At 42.3% G+C, this 24,787-nt stretch overlaps 1 protein-coding gene across 4 annotated transcripts in view; it reads left to right on the top strand.

The window, feature by feature from the left end:
• The first annotated feature begins 1,933 nt into the window (after positions 1–1,933).
• LOC143020633 (coiled-coil-helix-coiled-coil-helix domain-containing protein 7) overlaps positions 1,934–24,787 on the top strand; it is a 62,277-nt gene continuing 39,423 nt past the window's right edge. Inside the window, exons 1-2 of one of the 4 annotated variants that reach the window (XM_076177125.1) lie at positions 2,661–2,747; positions 23,840–23,945. In XM_076177125.1, the coding sequence (XP_076033240.1) occupies positions 23,904–23,945 (42 nt within the window). In that variant the 5' untranslated portion in view covers positions 2,661–2,747; positions 23,840–23,903. Of the gene's footprint in view, positions 2,401–2,627; positions 2,748–23,839; positions 23,946–24,787 lie in introns of those variants that run through there. The other 3 variants (XM_076177121.1, XM_076177124.1, XM_076177122.1) reach the window with 3 other exon arrangements.

Raw genomic sequence — 24,787 nt, 5'->3', positions numbered from 1 at the left:
AAGAAGCAGAATTATGAACGACATTATAAACTGTTGCAATTAAGTTACTTCAAACTGAGAACGTTAGAGAACTTACCTGGTTGAGTTCTCTAACAATCGTCGGAACTGAAAGTTTATTCTTGAGGTTTCGATCTAACCAAAGAATTCCCTTGCCGAAGTTTATTTGTCCTTCTGGTACCAGAGTTGAAGCTTGTCTGACGTTCAGTTTACTAAACGTAGTCTCGTTCGGCTGGAATTCTTACGAGCTCGTAAAACGACTTCGAAGCCACGGGACAACTAATACTTTAAGTAAGTTCACAAAGTTCCCGATTTGTTAATCGAAATTACAACATAGGCTTAAAAAATAATAAAGAGGGAGGGGAGTTTAATAATATATTAATTAAAATTACGATAGTGTGGTACAAAGTTACAGGAAAGGTTCCCGATTCGAAAATTAAACAAGCTTTCGGGAAATTGCCGTAGCTCAAGTAAACAATGCAATTCCCGTAACAACAATTACCACAAAACATGATTTAGTTTCAGCTGCTGGACACGATATTTTACAGGTAACATTCCTACTTTGTTAAATTCTTCTATACCAATATGACTACGTTGAGGTAAATTTAGTATGAATCTAATGATCTTATTTTGAGCAACCTATAGCCGAGGCTGTTTTTTTTTCTGCTCAGACTACTGTACCAAAAGCTACAAGCGTAATCAAAGTGATGTTGTATCAGGGCTGAGACCAAAAGTTTCTTTGTTTCCAGATCAAAATTTCTGGCTTTTCTGTACAAAAATTTAACTATATGTGAACACTTGGATACAATCTTATCCGTTAAGGCATTCCCTGAGAGGGACTGATCTAAGGGTATTCCAAGATAAGTTATCTCTTGTTTTGATTCCAAGACATTATTCCCACATCTGACCTGTACACCGCGGTGTTTCCTGAGGTTGGGTTTTGATGCGAAGACAATACTTTCTGTCTTACCAAGGTGTAAAGACAGCTTGTTATCTATGAGCCAGTCCTAGACTGATGACAATTCAACACTCAGGGCCTCCTCTACTTCATCTGGGTCCCTACCTGAGACAATTAGTGCGGAATCATCTGCGTAGAGCAGCGTTTCTTAACCAGGGTTCCCCGGAACCCTAAGGTTCCGCAAAAGGTCCCTAAGGGTTTCGCGAGAACAAGTGAGATAAGCTTATGCACTTTTGATTTTTTATTTAATTTCATGAACGTAATATAATCAAATACGCACGACATATTCTTGGTTATTCTAGGTTATCTAACCTATTATTACGATGAAAATAAAATTAGAAAGATATGGTATATGTGTTTTTTTCGCAGGGGTTCCTAGAGACATGCAGTTTATTTTAAAGGTTACGCAAGGATAAAAAGGTTGAGAAACGCTGGCATAGAGCAATGATTTACAGTTCACCGCACCTGGCATGTCGTTAATATAGACCACATGACAACAATTGTAAAAGACATAAGTCACGTAATTCTCTACTTTCAGAGTTATGCTTGGAAGGAGAAAGATAAAACAACACCTGCCCGCCTGCCCACCCACCCACCCTCGCACCGCCATTGCATCCACTCTCCTGACTACGCTTCGGGCATCGCTCGCTCATCGCTCAAGCCCAACCTGGGGCTAAACAGGAACACTCATGCCTAAACCTGGGGCTAATCATGAACGCGCTCTCTACACGCGGGTAGTGAACTCTACTCACTTCCCGTAAGATACATACACATACCTCTCACGAACATAACCCATCCCACGCACAAACATCTACACGTACTTTTTCTTCGACTAAAATTCGTTTCCTTTCTAACTTTCTTTTATACTACATCTTCTCATTTCAGTTTACCTCCCACTAAAGATTTTTCCGTTTTTCCACCTTTCTCTACTACTACACCTCCTACCATTTTCTCAACTTTTGGTGATTCTAATCCCGGCCGTCGGCGCCGCCGTCCGAGTTCCCTGCCCATTTCTCCTGAGCCACGACCACCAACCGCCCCTAATCGCTCGCTCAATCGCCCGGTGGCAAAAGCCCTCTTTTATACACTACTATCTTTTCATTTTCTTACAGACATTCTTCCCCTTCCACAAAAACCGATCCCGCACGAGCGGGTGGTCTTAATTGGCAAGTCGACTTGTCTCCGGACTTCTCTCCCGGGCTCAACTCCAAGCTCAGTTCTCTCCCAGGCTCAACTCCAAGCAGCAGTTCTCTCCAGCAAGCCGCCTCGGAACCAGTTCTCCCTAGCAAGACGCCTCGAGACAAGTTCCATCCAGCAAGTCGCCTCATGCCCTCCTGTGGCTCTTCGCCCACAGCCACGACGCTTGATGAGGCCTTCACTGCGGATCCTTCTCCCAACGAGACCTCGTCCGTTACCTCCGAGCATATTAACCATTAAATCTTAGAGTTAGTGTTATTGTGAGTCTCCTTTCCCTGGCTTGTCCTTACCGAACCAAACCCACGACACATGCTTCCAATTGTACCACAAACACACAATGGAAATATGTTTCATATGCTTTATTGCTTTATCCTCGCAATTTCATGCATTCTATTTATATATCTTATTGCCAATAAATCCAAACCTCAACATTTGATGGCTGATTGATTGACTGAATTAGCGAGAAACGTGCTCCCGGAAAACGTCATAATAGCTGTTTAGCGCTTGATATGTTCTTGTTTACAGAAATTTACAGCATACGCAAGCGATAGAAAAACTGTACAGAAAAAACAAACACCTGAGTTGTGACGAGCAGGTAATTTTGAGGATTATTGTATGTGAGCAGTACGTTACGTACAATTTCAGAGAGCAGACAAATTTGTTTGGTGTTTTGATTCCTGAGTATTATCACGGTAATTCCACCACACGATAGATCTAAAATAGGTTGGGTCATGTATAGAATATCATTAGACCTCCCCGCCCCCCCCACCCGTGATCCCTAGTGAACAATCTTCCAAATTCATTCATATGAACTATCTCCTCACCTCAACTACACTGGGTGATAAATAAAAACCTGAGTCCCAAGTACACATTGTTTTTACATCATTACATTTTCCATGTATCACAGAGCCAGAGGGTACAGAGTGAAAACTACTCTATAATTATGTGGTGACCACTTTATTTTTACATTAATTGCACAGGTGGCATAGCCGTGGCTTACTTCGCCCAGTTAATTTAATTACTCATTTTTTGAAAGTCTGTGTTGTTTCAGCTAAGTGCAATGACAAGTTGGATTATGCAAAAGTCTAGCAAAGAATAATGATAATCCAGTTCTAATAGCTGTTGTAGAATTGTACTTCATAGTCATTTGATTGCGCTTCCAGATGTAGCCAACCTTATTTTTGGTATGTTTGGCCCAATTTATGGTAAAATATTAGTTGTGCACACCTACGTGATATAGCAATAGAAAATTAATTATTAATTTTGTAAATTATAATAGATCAATGTAATATGCAATTATCTAGGCGGAAATCAATGACAAAGTTGTTAAAACCGATTTTCTAACAAACAGTTGTGGCAGTTGAATGATACGCCATGTTTGTTTTGATAGGTGCCAAGGTCAAAGAAATGAAAGGATGATAAATTAGTCTATTCTAACCTAACCTACGTAACTTAATCAACGTTTAGTATTTCAGCACCTCAAGTTCTAAAGATCGTCGTCATCATGGATGCAGACAGCCTGATTATTATTGTACTTCGAGCAATTAACAGACAATGGCAGAACCCCGTATTCCCTCATAAAGTCCAAGGAAGCCGTATTGTCTTTGAAACAGCACTTATTAACATCACCTGGAGTTGAAGAATGCCCAGTCCACAATGTGAAAGCTGTTGTCTGATAGTGACTGGACTGGCATTGCATCCATACCGTATCCTAGCAGCTTCATTCTTTAGTAAATTTGCTTGTAGCAAAGTTTTTTGTATATTATTTCTGCCAAGAAAATTGAATGTTATGTTCATGTTGAGGTTGTGTATATCAGATTTTTGTGGTAATACAGATATGTGAGAAAGCTATAGGAAAGGGGAAGGATGTTTTTTGGGCTTTTATGGATCTGGAAAAGGCTTATGACAGGGTAGATAGAAAGGCAATGTGGGAGGTTTTGCGGATATACAGGATAGGAGGAAAGCTTCTAGGAGCTGTCAAGAGTTTCTATGAGGGTAGTAGAGCTTGTGTCAGGATTAGTGGTTCGAGGTAAAGGTGGGACTTCGTCAAGGATGCGTTATGTCGCCCTGGCTGTTCAACTTATACATGGATGGGGTGGTGCGAGAGGTAAATGCAAGGGTAGTGGGTCAGGGATTGGAGATGGTTAAAGAAAATGGAGAAAAGTGGGAGGTGAGCCAGCTGTTGTTTGCGGATGACACTGCGCTTGTGGCAGGATCGGAGGAGGGATTGATGAAGTTGGTGACAGAGTTTGGGAGAGTATGTGATAGAAGAAAGCTGAAGATAAATGTGGGTAAAAGTAAGGTGATGAGATGTACAAGGGGTGAAAATGGCAGTAGACTGGAAGTGAGCATTAAGGGAGAGCGACTGGAGGAAGTGGATAGTTTTAGATACTTGGGTGCAAAGGTGGAGGTAGAATGTAGATTGAGAGAAGAGAGTAAATGCCTTGGTGGATTAAAAAGTGTAATGAGGAATAGACATTGGGAATGGATGCTAAGAGGAGACTGTATGAAGGAGTGATTGTGCCAACAGCACTGTATGGGGCAGAAACATGGAACATAAGAGAGGACGAGAGAAAGAGTTTGAATGTGTATGAGATGAGGTGTCTGAGAAGTATGACAGGGGCTGGATAGAGTGAGAAATGAGGAGGTGAAGAGGAGAACAGGGGTGGAAAGGGAGTTGGGAGATAGGGTTGATGAAAGAGTATTAGGATGGTTTGGACACACGGAAAGAATGAGTGAAGAAAGACTAGTAAAAGAGGTATGGAAGGCAGATGTGGATGGAGTGAACATGAAGGGACGTCCTAGGATCAGGTGGATGGATGGGGTGAAAGGGGCTTTGGGGAAGAGGGGAATGTCTGTTGAGGAAGGATGGGAGAGGACAGAAGACGGGTGAATGGTTGTACAGATGCTCCTCTACTTACGTTCATTCGTTTTACGTTTTTTCGATTTTACGTTTGAACTGACTGTAAAAAAAAAATTGTAAAAAAAAAATTGAGTGAATTTTTAGTTTGGGCGCTCTCCGTAGTTCAAACGATATACGCATGACACTGCGTCCATTGTTTACATGGCACAAACGACAGACTGAACGTGCCTTGCCTCCTCCTCCTCCACCATCTCAATTTATGTTGCTTGAATTTAATTTATTTGAAATTAATGTTATTATTTTACAATGTTATGTGTATAATTAATGATTTAGGGGTGTTTTAGGGGTGATTTAGGCCGTTCGGAACGTAACTAAAACGTAAGTTGAGGAGCGTCTGTATATGGATGATGTTGTGATGCGTGAGGTGGAATGGGCAGGGGGATTGGGGGTGAGGTAGTATGTGTGAGCAAAATTTGACACAGCTCGAAGGGATTTCTCCCCGTCCTCTCCTTTTATGCATGGGGAGACGGAGAGGGGGGGGGGGTCGCCGATTTAATGAAGTGGCCTTGCTGTGGATGTGCTGTGTCTTGCGACACTGCTTCTGACCCAGGGCAGTGGACAAGGTGCTGGGATGACCCGTCATCCAGGAGGTGCTAAGATGAGAGGGAGGGTGGAGGGGTGTGGAGTGTATTCAGGGATGGAATGGGTGGGAATGATTTTATGCCTTTTCCTTTTTGGCTGTCTCCTTTGTAAGGGGGAAAAAGACTTGGTATATGTATGTATGAATTATAATTTACAAAATATTTAATTTTCTAATGCTATATCACATAGGTGTGTACAACTAAAATAATACTCAATTTATCTTACAAGTAGCACACTTCACTTTCTTTTTTAAAGCTTGGATTTGGTGTTGTTTGAGCCTATTAATTACAGGTAAAGTCAGGTCTAAATGTGAGGTCTTGGCTACATGCTGTGGTCCTATTGTAAGACCAGGACATAATTGTTGTTGTTGTTGTTGTTCCCTAGACTGTCTGTCCGAGCAGTCCCGTCTCCCCAAGGAAGGCCACAGCCGAAACTGGGTTTTCCCACAAATCCTTTATAGAGTGTATGTTGTGTTGTTTGCGTGCATGATTGTGTATAATGCAGTCTTCCATTATGTGTTGTATGGTATGGGGTGAAGTGTTACATCCTGGGCAGCTGTTCACAACACGGTCGTCCAGCCTCTTCTGGTAGCTTAGAAGTGCTGGGTGGTGACCGCATCGCAGTCTGGCCAAGTGGACTCTGTCCTTTCGTGGGAGAGAGGATTCAGAAGGGTGGATATCAGGGGGTCTGGCATGCAGCAGTGTGTTGTCTTTCAGTGTGTTAATGGAGCGGTGAGTGATATGATTATGAATATGTTTCCGGAGGCTGGTATTTGGTGGTTGTGGAGGAAGAGAAGAGTGTATCTGTGTGTAATAAAGGTCTTTGGGTGTAGTTTTAATGTTTCTTGGTGTGTGTGGGTGTTCTGCTATGTAGTGTAGCGGGTGTGATGTGTTTGTGGTGGCTGCAGCAAGTGTTTGTGTGCCTCTCATGTCGAGGTGGTCCTTGACTTTGAGGACTTTTGTTTCATGGTGTAAATGGTCTGTAGGTGTTGTATTTGTGCAGCCTGTAATTGTTTTTAGGGCTTTGTTTTGTATGATTTGAAGGGTGTTGTGGTGTGTCTCACTGAGATTAGGAGCCCATGCAGGACTCGCATAATTCATCACTGAGCGTATGCATTGTTTGTATATTGTTATATTAGTTTCTTTGTTTTGTCCAAATGTTGTTCCAGTGATTGACTTAAGTGCGTTAAGTCTAGGTGTGCATTTGTTTTTTATGTTTGTGAGGTGTTGTTTGAAAGACATGGATGTATCGTATGTTACACCAAGAATTTTCGGTGTGTTTGTGTGTGGTATTAGAGTGTCGTTGATGTAGAGATGAGGTATGTATTTGTGTTCTTTTGTCCAGTTGGTGAGAAGTGTTGCTGTAGATTTGGTTGGAGCTATTTTGAGTCTGTTTGTGATGAACCATGTGTTGAGTGTGTCAAGGTAAGGCTGGATTATTTCTGCAGCTTTGTCTGTGTTACGATGTGTGCATGTGATTGTTATGTCGTCTGCGTAGGAAGAGATTTGTATTTCTGAGGTGTCTGGTGTGGGTAAGTCATGCATGTATAGATTAAATAATGTGGGGGATAGAACTGAGCCCTGTGGTACTCCGTTCTTAATGTTTCTGATGTGCGATGATTGGCCATTATATGACACATGAGCATTCCTGCCTGCCAGATAATTGGCCAGCCATCTTTTGGTGTTATTGTGCATGTCTGTGTTATATATTTTATTTGTTAGGTTGTGGCGGGGGATAGCATCAAAAGCTTTACTAATGTCCAATGTTATAAGAAGTGTTCTGTGGTGGGGCCTATCTGAATTGATGCCATCTAAAATTCTTTGTGTGAGGTTTGTCAGAAGAGTGTTTGTGGAGTGTAGTGGCCTAAAACTGTGTTGTGAGTCAGCAAGGGGAATATATGGTGTGACAAGTTTAAGTATTAGGCGTTCAATGACTTTAGAGGGGGTGCAGAGAAGTGTGATTGGGCGGTGCGATGTTGGGATTGTTGGGTCTTTGTTCGGTTTTGGAATGGTGATTATTTTACCATGCTTCCAGATGTCGGGTATAGTGTTGTGTGAATAGCTGTAGTTTGCAATGTTTGTGAGTGCGTGTATACCTTGTGGTCCAATGTGTTTTAGGTGGATGTTGCTTATGTTATCAGGGCCACAGGCAGATGAGTGCTTGAGATTATGCATTATGAGTTTTGTCTGACTGTCTATGAAGGGTGTATAGTCTGAGTCTGTGGGGAAGGCTTTCTTACGTCGAATGGTGCGTCGGTCGTCAGGGTGAGATGTAAGATGGCTCGTCTGTGCAAAATGACGTATGAGTGCGTTTGCTTGTTGTCTGTTTGAGGGTAGATTATCTGTTGTTGTGATTATTGCTGCGTGAGAGCGTGTAGTGTTAGTGTTGGATAGTGTGATGCTGTTGAGTGTTTTGTACAATTTGCTGGTGTTTGTTTTGTGATCAAGTGTATTGATAAAGTTTTGCCAATTTTGTGTTTTTTGTTCATGTATTTTATTGGCAATCACAGTGTTTAGTGTTTGTATTTGGTCTGCTATGTTTTGAGGGATAGGTGTGGGGGTATCGTGATTAAGTGTGTCACGTTGTCTGATGAGGCCTTGGATTTCTGGTGTGAAGTTGGGGTTGTGTGATTTTCTGTTGCCTCTAGGGATGTATCTCTTGTCTGCATTTTGTATGATTGTATTAAAAGCGTGCACAGCATTGTTTATGTTTGTGATTGGTGTACTGTTAAGTGTTTCAAAATGTTGTTCTGTCTCTTCAGTAAAGGCTTCCCAGTTAGCTCTCTTGTAATTGGTGTAAGTGTGTCTGTGGCCAGCTGGGGTGCATCTTGTTTTGGTGGTGATGATGATTGGAAGGTGGTCAGAGCCAAGGGTTCCGACCACTCTCCATGATGTTGTTGGGGTTAGGCAGGGGGAGCAAAAGGTGATATCAGGAGAGGAGGGAGTGTAGAGGGCTTGGTATGGGATATGTGTATGATTATGCGTGTTGTTCATGATAGTCAATGAGTCGAATTGAGTCTGTATATCAAGCCCTCTGTCTGTGTCAGGGTTGTCGACATACCAGGCAGACGACTTGGCGTTGAAGTCACCACCCATGATCAGGTTGGGGATTGAGGTTAGTTGGCTAAGTTGAGGTCTGAAGGTGGGGGGAATGTACATGTTAACTATTGGGGGAAATGTTAACTATGGGGGGAATGTACATGTTAACTATTGTCAGTGTTGAATTGTTGCCTGTGCGGATACGAATGGATTGGGTTTCTGTTGTGTTATCTGTGGTAGGGAGGAGAATTTTGGTTGTGGCACTTGTGTCCACAAAACAGATGGAGTGGTGGATCAGGGTGATGAGTCCACCGCCATTGCCGTCAGTCCGGTCTTGTCTGATGGTGGTGTAATTATGAAATGATGGTGTTTTGTGTGAGTGTCTTAGTTTTGTTTCTTGTAAAATCACAATGTGTATGTTGTGTTGTTTAAGAAAGTGTTCAAGTTCATGTTTTTTAGTGTTAATACCGTCAATGTTGTGTTGTAATATGTTGATGTTGTGTGTTTTGTATGTGTTGTATGTTGCCGTTTGGGGTTGAGGTTGGGGTGGTAGTGGGGACATAATTTGGTTACAGTGGTGTCATTTTGGCACTACATATTTGGGCGGCCATGATGCCATCTTGGCATTACACTATAATCAAATGAAGGATATTCACCCCAACTTTGCTCATGTAAAGATATTTTGGGGGGGGGGGAAGGAGAGGTTCTCTATATGACCAAATGAATTAATGGGACTTTGGTATAAATCTGGTAAATTTTTAGAAGTGCACACCCATGTGATTAGCAGTAGAAAATTAACTATCCATTTTGTAAATTATTATACATCAACATAATATGTTTTTCTTGGCAGAAATCAATAATGAAAAAAGTTGCTTAAAGTAATACACTTACAAATGGAGCTGCGACAATTGCTTGAAACACCATCTTTGCGTTGATAGATGCAGAGGTTGAAGAAATTAAAGTATGATATTCTTTGTCTAACCCAGGGGTATCAAACTCATGTCCTTTTGAGGGCCAATTATGCACTTGGTTATGGTTTCAAGGGCCATAAATGTTAGAAATAAATAAGAAAAATATTAATAATAAAATTAAATAAAAATGAAAAGAAGTTATTATGTCTTGTCTTAACAGATTAGTTACATTTTCCTCAGTTATAATAATTATAGTAACTCAAGTTGAAAAATCTCTTATCACCTTGCAGGCCATGAGTTTGACACCCCTGATCTAACTTGCATTTAGTAATATACCTGGAATTCTAGAGGTCATCAGGGTCATCGTCGGGTATGTTGATGGCCATTTTTGGCATCTGAATGGACTGGGGGTTGTAGAGAAGTTTCATAGCTTGAAGTAAAACATGAAACTCAGCTCTGTAGCACCATTTTAAAAATATGTAGCGTGGCGATGTCACTTGGAGTGGGAGAACATCTGGTACACAACATCAATGTCATCATCAAACTGACATTGATGGGACTGGACAGGTGACATGATATCTCAAACCTATCATTGCAGCTCCATTCAGTAGGGTATTTGTTTTAACAAGATTTTTTGTTATCGATTTCTGCCAAGAAAAATGGATATTTCATTGATATATTAAAATTTACAAAATCAATATTTAATATTTGTATTCCTATATTGTGTAGGTGTGCAATTCTAAAGTACCATAGATTTAAAATATATTCAGTTTTTTTTTTTTTTTTTTTTTTATGGCTTGGTCGCTTGGTCAGGGGCATGAGTGCCCACAAGGTCAAAGTAAATTCTTTCAAGTTTTGTTTTTACTGGGCTTTCTTACCTGAGGGCTCCCCATACTCTGACCAGCTGCACTCAATGGAGGGACCAAGGAAACACACTGCTGGTGCACCAGCCCATATCGTGCCTTGATTCAACCTTTATCTTTTGTTTTTCTTTCCTTTGGTTATGTCTTGAAGTCCTTCCTCAGAGTTGTGGTGGTCCTTATACAAAAGGCCCTCTTGATCTTCTATGGTGTTGAAGGTCCTACATCTGCTGATGTTGTCCAGTACTGGGGTTCATCTGGCACAGATTTTAGGAACTTATCCCAACTAGCTTTTATTTTGTCCACAGGGCAGTCAGTATTGTTCTTCATATCATTGGACAGTACATAAAAGATTTAAGGCCCATCATGTGCCAGACTGGACACCAGCAATGTCTTGACTCTTGCTGTGGCTCTGGATAATAGACTCCTTCTGGTGCACTTATGCCCTGTACTCTCATTGGTTGTGGACTGCAGGAGTCCTAAGGTCATAGGAGCAAGCACTTGTTGCTCCAGAACCTTCCAGATATAGATGATCTTGTATCTATTCTGTTCCAGTTCCCTCAAGTGGTTCCTGTAGTCAAGGTCCTTCAGCTCTGCTGTTTGTCTAGTATAGGACCTCTGCACTGCCTCCAATGCATGTTGCTCCTCCTGTGAGGCAACTGCAACTGGCTACAGCAGTCCAGTTAGGGCTGTACTAGGGCATTCCAGAGGGTCAGCATTACTTGTGGCTCCCTTGTGACAAAGGGCTTGAGAACCCATCCAGCCATCCCTTTTGCCCTTTTCACTCTAAGATATGTTGTTGGCAGGAGCAGTCTTTACTTAGGGTGACACCCAGACATGATGCATTGATGTAGGATGATGTCTTGTCCTTCCCCAGTGTGTAGTGTGATCTGAGCCATGCCCTAGCATTTAGAATTTCCCTTTGTTAAAGGTCATATTGCTTCTTTTGGTCCAGGCATATACTGTATCAAGATCTTGTTGTAGGTAGCACAGTTCTTAACTTGTTACAGGGCAGCTTGTACTTGTGTCATCATCAAAAGAGGAGATGAACCTCTCACACTTATGCCAATATCCCCCATATGAAATAGAAAAGGGAGAGGGCTCTGAACTGAGCCTTGCAGCACTCCACTGATTACATCTCCTTCCTCTGACTTGTGGCTCTCGACCATGTCCTGGGAGGAAGTCATGCAGTCAATTTATCTGTTGTGCCAAGAGACTGGGGTATTGGCTGCTTGTTATTGTGGCAAAGTAGCATGCAGTTGATACTTTAGGGTCTATATGGGGCGCTCCTACGGACCAGAGCCACACATCATTTTGTCTATGATAGAGGAAAACTCTGTTCATAGAGAAATTATGACACTTTTATACTACGACTGTCCCTCCGTTATGCTGTCCCCCAAACCCTTGTTGCTCTCCTGTACCATTTCTCTGAGTATTTCTTTTTTCTGTGGTGGGGGAAAAGAATACTGCCACCAAGTCTTCCCACTTGGATCGTAAGAGGCGAGAAGAAAGGGATGGGGATTGGGACTAGGCATCCTTCTCCTTGTAGCCCCACAGGGGACATTCCTAAACAAAAAAGAGAAGGCATAAGAGGGTCTGGGAGTTTTTGGACCAGCACCCTAAGGTTTGGGTCTTTTAATGTGCGTGGATGTGGTACAGATGAGAGTAAAAGGGAAGAGATAGGTAGTATGTTTGTGAGAAGAAAGATGGATGTGTTGGCTTTAAGTGAAACTAAGTTGAAAGGGAAGGGTGAGTGTAAGTTTGGGAGTGTAAGTGGGAGGTTATCAGGAGTGAAGAGAGGGCGAGGGAGGGAAGGGGTGGCTATTCTAGTAAGTGAAGAGATAGGTAAATGGGTAGTGGAGGGGAAGGAGGTTTCCTCAAGGATAATGTGGATGAAGATGAAACTGGGAAAGGAGATGTGGGTCTTTGTTAGTGCATATGGGCCTGGCAGTGAGAAGAGTGTAGAAGAAAGGGAGGCCTTTTTGATAGATTTAAATGAGTGCATAGAGGATTTAGGAAGAAATGTAAATGTAATAGTACTGGAAGACCTTAATGCTAGGGTAGGAAATGGTCCAATCGATGGAGTGGTTGGGAAATGTGGAGTTCCAGGAAAGAATTGTAGTGGAGAGTTGATGGTGGAAATGTGTCTAGAAAGAGAGTTGATGATAGCAAATACAGTGTTTCGGAAGAAAGTCAAGCATAAGTACACATGGGAGAGGGTGGTGGAGGGAAGGGTGGTAGATAGAGTACTAATGGATTATGTAGTGGTAAATAGGATTATGATAGGAAGAGTTAAGGATGTACATGTGCTAAGGGGAGAGAGTGGGGGAATATCAGATCATTTTCTGGTGGAAGGTAAGTTGAGAGTGGAGGATAGATGGAAAAGAGGAAAGGGACAAAAGGTAGGGAGGTTCTTAGAGTGAACTCTTTGAATGAAAATGGAAAGGAGAAGGAGTACGAAAAGAAGCTGAAGGAGGAGTGGGAGGGAGTAAAGGATAGAGTAGAGCTGGGTGTGGAGGAGGAATGGGGATGGTTCAAGGAGGGAATCATAAAGTGTGCAAGGAGTGTGTGTGTAACAAGAAGGACAGGGGGAAATAGAAGAAAGGGTAGTGAATGGTGGGATGAAACAAAGAAGGTTGTAGAAGAGAAGAAGCGAGCTTTCACAGATTGGTTACAAAATAGGATGAGGGAGTCATATGAGAGATACAAAGAAAAGAAAAGAGAAGTAAAACAAAAGGTAAAGGAGGCAAAGAGGAGAGCAGATGTGAAATGGGGTAAGAGTATGACAGAAAATTTTGAAAGTAATTAAAAGATGTTTTGGAAAGAAATTAAGAGAGGAAGAGGAGGCGAATCAAGTAGAGAAGAAAAGGTAAAAGGTGCAGATGGAGAGATGATAATGGAAGAGTAGGCAGTAAGGGGAAGATGGGCAGAATATTTTAGATAGGGAAAGATAGCTGCAGTGGGAAATGTGAAGAAAATGAGAGTGAGGAGAATGGAGGAGAAATAAGGAAGGATGAAGTGAAGGGAGTTGTTAAGATGATGAAAGAAGGTAAGGCACCTGGTCTGGATGGATGCCATGCAGAATGTCTGAAAAAGGGAGGTACAGTGATGGTGGACTGGCTGGTGAGGTTATTTAATGTTTGCTGGAGAGAGGGTAGAGTGCCGGAGGAGTGCCTGTATAGTTCCTCTTTACAAGGGAAAAGGGGACAAGTGTGAATGTAGTAGTTTCAGAGGGATTAGCTTGTTAAGTGTAGTTGGGAATGCTTATGGGAGGATCTTGATTGAGAGGATTAGGAGAGGAACAGAAGGAGTAATTGGTGAGGAACAGTGTGGATTTAGGACAGGTAGAGGTTGTGTAGATCAGATCTTTGTGGTAAGACAGATATGTGAGAAAGCTATAGGAAAGGGGAAGGATGTTTTTTGGGCTTTTATGGATCTTGAAAAGGCTTATGATAGGGTAGACAGAAAGGCACTGTGGGAGGTACTGCAGATATACGGGATAGGAGGAAAGCTTCTAGGAGCTGTCAAGAGTTTTTATGAGAGTAGTAGAGCTTGTGTCAGGATTGGAAATGGAGAGAGTGAGTGGTTCGAGGTAAAGGTGGGACTTGGTCAAGGATGCGTTATGTCGCCCTGGCTGTTCAACTAATACATGGATGGGGTGGTGCGAGAGGTAAATGCAAGGATAGTGGGTCAGGGATTGGAGATGATTAAAGAAAATGGAGAAAAGTGGGAGGTGAGCCAGCTGTTGTTTGCGGACGACACTGCGCTTGTGGCAGGATCGGAGGAGGGATTGAGGAAGTTGGTGACAGAGTTTGGGAGAGTATGTGATAGAAGAAAGCTAAAGATAAATGTGGGTAAAAGTAAGGTGATGAAATGTACAAGGGGTGAAAGTGACAGTAGATTGGAAGTGAGCATTAAGGGAGAGCGACTTGAGGAAGTGGATAGTTTTAGATACTTGGGTGCAAATGTGGCAGGAAAAGGTGGAGTGAAGGTGGAGGTAGAATGTAGATTGAGAGAAGCGAGTAAATGCCTTGGTGGATTAAAGAGTGTAATGAGGAATAGATATTTGGGAATGGATGCTAATAGGAGACTGTATGAAGGAGTGATTGTGCCAACAGCACTGTATGGGGCAGAAACATGGAACATAAGAGAAGGAGTTTCAATGTGTTTGAGATGAGGTGTCTGAGAAGTATGATAGTGGTTACTAGGCTAGATAGAGTGAGAAATGAGGAGGTGAGGAGGAGAACAGGGGTGGAAAAGGAGCTGGGAGATAGGGTTGATGAAAAAATATTAGGATGGTTTGGACACATGGAAAGAATGAGTGAAGAAAGATTAGTAAAAGAGGTATGGAAGGCAGATGTGGAGGGAGTGAAGATTAGGGGACGTCCTAGGATGAGGTGGATGGATGGGGTGAAGGGGGCTTTGGGGAAGAGGGGAATGTCTGTTGAGGAAGGACAGGAGAGGACAGAAGACAGGGGTGAATGGAGAAGGGTTGTATATGGATGATGATGTGATTGCATGAAGTGGAATGGGCAGGGGGATGGGGGGTGAGGTAGTATGTGTGAGCAAAATTTGACGCAGCCTGAAGGGATTTCTCCCTGTCCTCTCCTTTTATGCAATGGGGGGACGGAGAGAGGGGGTCGCCGATTTAATGAAGCGGCCTTGCTGTGGATGTGCTGTGTCTTGCGACACTGCTTCTGACCCAGGGCAGTGGACAAGGTGCAGGGATGACCCGTCATCCAGGAGGTGCTCAGATAAGAGGGAGGGTGGAGGGGTGTGGAGTGTATTCAGGGATGGAATGGGTGGACATGATTTTATGCCTTTCCCTATTTGGCTACCTCCCTTGTAAGGGGGAAAAAGCCTTGGTATATGTATGTATGCCAAGAGACTTCACTTTATGGAGTAGAATGCCGTGTTCAACTTTGCCAAATGCTTTTGCAAAATCAGGGAACATGACAGCCATGTCCCTTCCCTTGGCAAGGTTTTGAAGCAACCAATCATACTGTGCCAGCATTTTGGAGAGGCAGGATCTTCCTTTTCTAAAGTCATGTTGGTTGGCACTGAGGTGACTTTGGCTCTACAGATGTTCAGTTATTTGTTTCTGTCACTTTTTTTCTTCTTCTTTTTTCAGGTGTGATGTCAGTGTGACTGGTCTGTAATTTTTGGGTAGTGTCTTGTCTCCACCCTTGAAAATTGGGTTTACCGTAGCTTTCTTTAGTTGCCCTAGTATTATGTCTTGTGTCCATAGAGCATTGCCATAGTTTGTGCAAGGGATGGGCTAATTCTCTGCTGCATTTTAGGAGTAGAGTGCCTGGTACCCCATCAGGCCCAGCTGCTGAATTTGCTCTTAGCTCCTTTATAGCCACCATGATGTACTTTTCTGTGAAGTCAGTGTCAGTGAGTTGTGCGTCTTCATGCGTGAATTTAAAAATGTGGTTGGATTGCTAATTACAGATTGCTTGTGGTGTACTATAGACACTACCATATTGCTGCAGTAGTATTTCACAGGCCTGTTGTGGGGGTCTTCAGTTTTCAGTGGTCCAATTTGTGTCTGCCTCAGAGAATCTTTTGCAATAGCTGAAAAAGTACTGTGTTATTTTTTTATGTTTTCTATTGCTTTGTTCTCCTCTCTTGTTCTTTGATTTGTATGGGAATCTTGACTTTCTGTTCAATCACCCTTATTTTGGCTGTAATTATTGGTTTCCTTGTTTCAAGATGTTTTGTTTAGCTATTTATTCAATGCAGTTCTCCATTTCATGAGTATTTTTCTGTCTTTGGATGGCACTGTGGTTATGGTTTCTTCTACTTCCTTTAAATGAGATATGTGCCTTGCATGTTTCCTGTAGTTTGATATAGATGATCTCCAGTAAAACATTAGGGTCATCTCCCTCCAGGATTTGATCCCAGTCAGTACTGCTAATACTTTGCTGTACTGTTTCCCAGGCTATCCTGTTGCTGAAGAAGTTGTATTTTGGGATAGATTTACCTAGTTGTATTTTACAGGAAGAGAGCTATGCTTGTAGTGACCCGCTTTTGTATCTTTCAGCATCCAGTTTGATCTTAAATTCTTGTATAGTTTTTTCACTCACTGTTTCCTCATTTAGTTTGTGAGAAGCTATTTTTTTTTCAGATCTCTTCTGTAACTATCCTTTTAAGTTTATTTTCATGTCTTCTTGTTTTTCTCCTATCCCACTTTAGTAAATCATCTCTATCAAAGACTTCCATCCCTTTCATAATTCTGTAAGTGGTTAGTAGATCTCCTCTTTCTCTTCTTTGTTCCATGGTTGGTAGCTCGAGCCCATCCAATCCCCGTTTGCATGCCAACCTGGAGAGTGTTGGCGCTATCCCCACCGCCGCTCCCTGAACTCCTTCTAACTTCTTTATGTTCTTTTTAGTATTGTTGTGGTGTGTATGCTGCAGTTTCCCCTTCCCCCCTTTTTTTGATGGTGATAAAGTTGTGATCTGAAAAGATTGTTTTTTCCATCTGATATATACTTACGACATCCTGGTTGTTTGTGAAGAGGAGATACAGAATGTTATGCTGTCTAGTGGGCTGGTTTAGTTGCTGTAATAAGAAGAATTTGTCAGCAAGTTCAAGGAAGAGGTTGGCTTGTGCTTGATTTTCCCATGTACCACCTGATATAGTTCCCTCTGGCCAGTCTATAAATGGGAAGTTGAAGTCTCGGCATAGTATGATTCTGGCATGGGCTGGGATTAATCTTCTATTAGTTTGATGGTATTTTCTATTGTCACACCGAAATTTTGTATGGTACAACTTGGTGGCCAATAGTAGTTGATAATTATTAATCCTAGGGTACTCAGTTCAACCCTGTCTGGGGTATTGGCTGCATGTTATTGTGGCAAAGTAGCATGCAGTTGATACTTTAGGGTCTATATAGGGCACCCCTATGGACCAGAGCCACACATAATTTTGTCTGTGATAGAGGAGGACTCTGTTCACAGAGAAATTATGACACTTTTATTATACTGCAACTGTCCCTCCATTATGCTGTCCCCCAACCCCTTGTTACTGTGTTGTACCATTTCTCTGAATATTCATTTCCTTTTTTCACCTACCCTGTGGTGGGGGATAGAATACTGCCACCAAGTCTTCCCACTTGGATTGTAAGAGGCGAGAAAAACTAGGACTAGGCATCCTTCTCCCTGTAGCCCCACAGGGGACATTCCTAAAAATGTAATGACATAAGAGGGTCTAGGAGTTTTCCAACCAGTACCCTAAGGTTTGGGTCTTTTAATGTGCATGGATGTAGTACAGATGAGAGTAAAAGGGGGAAGAGATAGGCAGTATGTTTGTGAGAAGAAAGATGGATGTGTTGGCTTTGAGTGAAGCTAAGTTGAGAGGGAGGGGGCGAGTGCGAGTTTGGGAGTGTAGTTGGGAGATTCTCAGGAGTGAAGAGAGGGCAAGGGAGAGAAGAGAGAAGGGGTGGCTATACTAGTAAGTGATGAGATAGGTAAACATGTAGTGGAGTGGAAGGAGGTTTCTTCAAGGTTAATGTGGATAAAGGTGAAACTGGGAAAGGGGATGTGGGTTTTTGTAAGTGCATATGGGCCTGGTAGTGAGAAGAGTGTAGAAGAAAGGGAGGCTTTTAGATAGATTTAAATGAGTGCATACAGGGATTAGGGAGGAACATCAATGTAGTGGTATTGGGAGACCTTAATGCTAGGGTAGGAAATGAACCAGTAAATGGAGTGATTGGGAAATGTGGAGTTCCAGGAAAGAATTGTAGTTGAGAGTTGATGGTGGCGATGTGTCTAGAGAGTTGATGATAGCAATTACAGTGTTTAGGAAGAAAGTCAAGCATAAGTACACATGGGAAAGGGTGGTGAATGGAAGGGTGGTAGATAGAGCATTAATGGACTGTGTAGTGGTAGATAGGTGTATAATAGGAAGAGTTAAGGATGTACATGTTCTAAGGGGAGAGAGTGGGGGAAAATCAGATCATTTTCTGGTGGAAGGTAAATTGAGAGTGGAGGACAGATGGAGAAAGAGGAAAAGGACAAAAGGTAGGGAGGTGCTTAAAGTGAACTGCTTAAATGAGAAAGAAAAGGAGAAGGAGTACAAGAAGAAGCTGAGAGAAGAGTGGGAGGGAGTGAAGGGTAGAGTAGAACTAGGAGTGGAGGAGGAATGGGGATGGTTCAAGGAGGGAGCCACAAGGTGTGCAAAGATGGTGGGTGGAACAAGGAGGATGAGAGGAAATAGAAGGAATGGTAGTGAGTGGTGGGATGAGAAAGCAGAGAAGAAGCGAGCTTTCACAGATTGGTTACAAAATAGGACGAGGGAGTCATAGATGTACAAAGAAAAGAAAGTAAAGCATAAGATAAAAGAGGCAAAGAGGAGAGCAGATGTGAAATGGGGTAAGAGTATGACAGAAAATTTTGAAAGTAATAAAAAGATGTTTTGGTAAGAAGCTGAGAGAGGAGTGGGAGGGAGTGAAGGGTAGAGTAGAACTAGGAGTGGAGGAGGAATGGGGATGGTTCAAGGAGGGAGCCACAAGGTGTGCAAAGATGGTGTGTGGAATAAGGAGGATGAGAGGAAATATAAGGAATGGTAGTGAGTGGTGGGATGAGGAAGCAGAGAAGAAGCGAGCTTTCACAGATTGGTTACAAAATAGGACGAGGGAATCATAGATGCACAAAGAAAAGAGAAGTAAAGCATAAGATAAAAGAGGCAAAGAGGAGAGCAGATGTGAAATGAGGTAAGAGTATGACAGAAAATTTTGAAAGTAATGAAAAGAAGTTTTGGTAAGAAATTAAAAGAGGAAGAGGAGGCAAATCAAATAGAGAAGAATAGGTAAAAGGTGCAGATGGAGAGGTGATAATGGAAGAGAAGGGAGTAAAAGGAAGATGGGTAGAGTATTTTAGGGAGTTGCTAAATGTGAAGGAGGAAAGGGAGGGAAAGGTAGTTGCAGTGGGAAGTACTAAGAAAATGAGTGATGAGTGAGAAAAATGCAGGGGAAATAAGGAAAAATGAGGTGAAAGCAGCTGTTAACCCCTTCCATACGGTGCCGCACACGTAGGCGTCATGGGGAGCGAGTGTATTCGCGAGGCTGCCATATCGGCGTCTTGATTATATTTATTGTAGTCGCCCCTCCATAATGACATTCTTTCTAATTCTTTTGTAATCGCATTTTCTATGGTTATCAAAATTCACGGGTGAAGAGAGAACGATCGATATAAGCGGTGACTATATTTTATGATGCGAGTATTATTACGACACATCGTACGGCTGGCATTGGCTGCTGCCACCGAGATCTAAGTCCATGACGCCTACGTGTGCGGCACCGTATGGAAGGGGTTAAGATGATGAGAGGAGGTAAGGCACCTGGTCTGGATGGATGTCATGCAGAATGTCTGAAAAAAGGAGGTACAGTGATGGTGGACTGGCTGGTAAGGTTATTTAATGTTTGTTTAAGAGAGGGTAGAGTGCCGGAGGACTGTAGGAGTGCCTGTATAGTTCCACTTTACAAGGGAAAAGAGGAGGACAAGTGTGAGTGTAGTAGTTTCAGAGGGATTAGCTTATGGGAGGATCTTGATTGAGAGGATTAGGAGAGGAACAGAGGGAGTAATTGGTGAGGAATAGTGTGGATTTAGGACAGGTAGAGGTTGCGTAGATCAGATCTTTGTGGTAAGACAGATATGTAAGAAAGCTACAGGAAAAGGTAAGGATGTTTTTTGGGCTTTTATGGATTTGGAAAAGGCTTATGACAGGGTATACATGAAGGCACTGTGGGAGGTATTGGAGATATACAGGATATGAGGAAAGCTTGCAGGAGCTGTCAAGAGTTTTTATGAGAGTAGTAGAGTGTGTGTCAGGATTAGAAATGGAGAGAGCAAATAGTTTGAGGTAAAGGTGGGACTTCGTCAGGGATGTGTTATGTCACCCTGGCTGTCCAATTTATACATGGATGGGGTGATGCAAGAGGTAAATGCAAGGATGATAGGTCAGGGATTGGAGATGGTTAAAGAAAATGGAGAAAAGTGGGGGATAAGCCAGTTGTTGTTTGCAGACAACACTGCGCTTGTGGCAGGATCAGAGGAGGGATTGAGGAAGTTAGTGACAGAGTTTGGAAAAGTGTGTGAAAGAAGGAAGTTGAAGATAAATGTGGGTAAAAGTAAGGTGATGAGATGTACAAGGGGTGAAAGTGGCAGCAGACCTGGGAGTATTAAAGGAGAGAGACTGTAGTAAGCGGATAGTTTTAAATACTTGGGTGTGAATGTGGCAGGAAAGGGAGGAATGGAGGTGGAGGTAGAATGTAGATTGAGAGAAGTGAGTAACTGCCATGGTGGATTAAAAAGTGTAATGAGGAATAGACATTTGGGAATAGATGCTAAGAGGAGATTGTATGAAGGAATGATTGTGCTGACAGCACTGTATGGGGCAGAAATATGGAACATAAGAGAGGAAGAGAGTAGGTGTCTGAGAAGTATGATAGGGGTTACTAGGCTAGATAGAGTGAGAAATGAGGTGAGGAGGAGATTGGGGTTGAAAAGGGAGTTGGGAGATAGGGTGTATGAAAGAGTATTGGGATGGTTTGGACACATGGAAAGAATGAGTGAAGAATGACTAGTGAAAGAGGTGTGGAAGGAGTGAACATGAAGGGGCAACCTAGGATGAGATGGATGGGTGGGGTACAGGGGGCTTTGGGAAAGAGGGGAATGTCAGTTGAGGAAGGATGGGAGAGGACAGAAGACGGGTGAATGGTGAATAGTTGTATATGGATGATGATGTGATCCATGAGGTGGAATGGGTGAGGGAGTATGTGGGAGAAAATTTCAATGCAGCCTGAAGGGATTTCTCCCTGTCTTCTTTTCTGCATGAGGGGATGGAGAGGGAGGGTTGCCAATTCAATGAAGCAGCCTTGCTGTGGATGTGCTGTGTCTTGTGACACTGCTTCTGACCCAGGGCAGTGGACAAGATGCAGGGATGACCCGTCATCCAGGAGGTGCCAAGATAAGAGGGAGAGAAGAGGGTGGAGGGGAGTGGAGTGTGATGGGGATGGAATGAGTGGGAGGGGTTTTTATGCCTTTGTTTTTTGGCTACCTCCCTTATAAAGGGGAAAAGAGCATTTGGTATATGTATGTATGTACTCAGTTCAGTGGCTATTACCTCAACTTGCCCATTTGAGGGAGATGATAGTGTTTTGGCAGTTGGGGCAAGATTATTTCTTATAGAGACTGATACCCCTCCATGGTTTCTTTGTTGTCTGTCTGCCCTTATTTATGTCATTTTTCAGATCTGTTTCTGTTTGGGCAGTAAACATTGGGTTTACCTCTATAACCAGTTCATTGAGAAAATGCACTTTAGTTTGATAAGTTTTTGGGTAGAGGCCTTGGATATTCCCTGTCATGAAGGTTTCTAATGGGCTACTACGGTGTTGAACCAGGGGATGGGCTGGCATGGAGAAGCTCACATCTTCCAGACTGCCCTGTTCTCCCTCATCTAGCTGGTCTGTAATGTTGTCTGTGATTCCATGAACTTGAAGAGGTTCATCATTCCTAGCTTGATGTTGGACTGCACCCCTAAAAAAATCTTCATTGCTTACCCCAGGGTTTTGTGTATTTTTGGACTGAGGTGCCACCTTAATCACAGGTGGTGTGTGGTTGGACAGTTGTCTCACCTCAGTGTCTATGTGTGACAGGAGAAGTTTGTGGTGGGTTTGGAGTCTCTCTAATTCTCTGCATGCCCTTGATATGCTGAAATCTGTAGGTTTCTCTCAGACACTCATAGTGTCTAACAGTTATGGCACAGAGGGGGTGAAACAAAGTGCACTTTTTGCCAAAGTTGCATCCATTTGGTCCCCTGAACCCCTGAGAAAGGAATCTGCAGTATGGTTTAGGGTATCTTAACCTACAGTTCTTAACAGCAATCTCATGTTTGCATCTCCCCTTCCTGTAATAATGACATATAGGACCTTTCTTTGGTTTGTTGGCTGCCTTTGTAGTTTCCAGAGCGGGATCGTGGGAATGTCCTCCCAGTATATCTGCTGCACTACGTGGCATCCTACCATTATTCATATTGTCCAGGCTTGTGTCGCCATCAGTGCCATCCTTTATATTCTGAGATGCATCCACTTCCTCCTCTGGTGGTTGTGGAGGGTTAGTTTCTGACTCTTGGTGGTATTTGGTGTGGCCTGCTGTCTTTGCAACTGGTTATTGTTGCCTCAGTGAATTTTGGCATTCCATGGTCTCACTGGCTTCTGCTGTCCAATCAAAGTCAGCAAACTTGGTAAGACAAAAATCTTCATATGTGAATTTGCAGTGCATTCTGGCAAGAAAACATTTTATATAATGGCAGGCCACTGCACGTGTTGTGTGCACTCTTCACACTATTGTGTATTTCATTTCACAGGCCTCACCACACATGTGACATTTGGCACCTCAATTCTGCTCTATTTTGTTGTGTAGTATCTGCCATCTGTAGAAGTTGATTGTTAAAGTTCTTATAATTAATCCAAAAGTGTATCTAGTCACTGCAAACACTTAACTGCATTTTATTATGACAACAGTCTCTATTCTATATCCATTTCACTTATTCACTGTATTCTAGGGATTTCTCCACATCTTTATTTCTTCGTGAGGGGACAGAAAGGTGGGTCACCGATTTAATGAAGCAGCCTTGCTGTGGATGTGCTGTATCTTGCGACACTGCTTCTGACCCAGGGCAGTGGACAAGATGCAGGGATGACCCATCATCCAGGAGGAGCCAAGATAAAAGGGAGGGAGGGAGGTGGATGGGAGTGGAGTATGTGGGGATGGAATGAGTGGGAGTGGATTTTATGCCTTTGTTTTTTGGCCACCTCCCTTGAAAGGGAAAAAAAAAACCTTTGATATAGGTATGATCAGAATGTGAGAAAATTGTTTCTAAGAAAACAGGAAGGTAATGTTGTAAAGAAAACAGAATAGCTTATCCTAATGTTGATTAATATCAGCCAGGTTGAAGATAAATGACTAAGGGATAAATAAGCCTGATATTTTGTGCCTACTGGTGACCAAACTCCCAAAAAATTTTGATCTACAGTTGAAAAACAATAGATATACGAGGAGAAGAGACAGAGAAGATAGAATGGATAGAAGGGTAATGTTTGTGGTGAGAAATGACAAAGAGGTGGAAGAAGCAAGTCTGAGTGAAGGCAAGACTGAAGTAATCCACCTAAGAATTATTACTAAACTAAAGGAAAGAATAAAAGAAACTTCATGGTGGTATATGTCCCCCCCACCCCCCCCACCCCCAAGACAAGTGCTTGGAATGAAGCTGAATATCAAGAAATTTGATCAGACTCAGCTTTTTTCATAAAGAAAACTATTGAAAAAAAAAGTTGTAATTTAGTCTTAATTGGATGTCTTGATTGCAGTAAGGTCAACTAGGAGGAATGGGAAGTAAGCAGCAAAGCAGATTCCTTGGGAAATGCCCTGGTAATGGAGGACACAGTGACCCAGTGGGTAAAGAAAGTGACTAGGGTAAGAGATGACATTCCCACAAGATTAGATCTTTTACTAGCCAGAGAGCCAGACATCATCAACTTGTTAAAATATCTTTGCCCCTTAGGAAAAAGTGACCATGTAACAATTGAATCTCAGGTGGAGGATGAGGAAATAGAACCAAGGAATGCATCATACAGAGAAGGGAGACTCAATTTTAGGAAAGCAGATTACTTAGGGTTGAAGAAATTATTTGAAAAAGCAAACTGAGAGGAATTCATTAATACCACTAGAATAAGGAGGAAATGGAAAATCTTACATTTACAACAGGGGAGTGAACAAATGTGCCAAATACTAGCAGTAACAGGACTGGTTTAACAAAAAGTGTGAGACTGCAAAAGAGGCCAAGAATATGCTTTGGGAAAAATGGAGGAAGAAAAGAAACAATAAAACAAAAGAAGCTGACAAACAAGCTAGAAATTACTGTACAAGAATTTGCAGGAAGAAAGTAATTTTGAAAGAGGTGTAGTAGATAAATACAAAGATGAACCAAAACTATTTTACAAGTTTATAAATGGTAAATTGAGACAAGGAATAATCACTAAGTTGATAGTGGGTGATGAGGTCTATGAAGAGGCCTCAGCTTAGGCAGAAATTATGAAAGAAACTTTCCAATCAGTCTTCACCAAAAAAAGAACTGTTTTTCTGGAGGAAAGCCAGGGTAGCAAAAATCCAGGTTTAGAAGATATAGATATAGAAGTGAGGCAAGTGGTCAATCTCTTGTAATCATTGGATGTGACAAAAGCTTCAGGACCTGACAGACTGGATACTTAAGAATGAAGGGAACAACTAGCAGAGAAGACTGGATACTTAAGAATAAA

The sequence above is a fragment of the Oratosquilla oratoria genome, chromosome 40, assembly GCF_046742065.1.
Source record: "Oratosquilla oratoria isolate Oo_2021 chromosome 40, ASM4674206v1, whole genome shotgun sequence".
NCBI classification, from domain to species: Eukaryota; Metazoa; Arthropoda; class Malacostraca; order Stomatopoda; family Squillidae; genus Oratosquilla; species Oratosquilla oratoria.
Note: the sequence above shows the minus strand (reverse complement) of the source record. Positions and strands in the feature narration are given on the sequence as shown.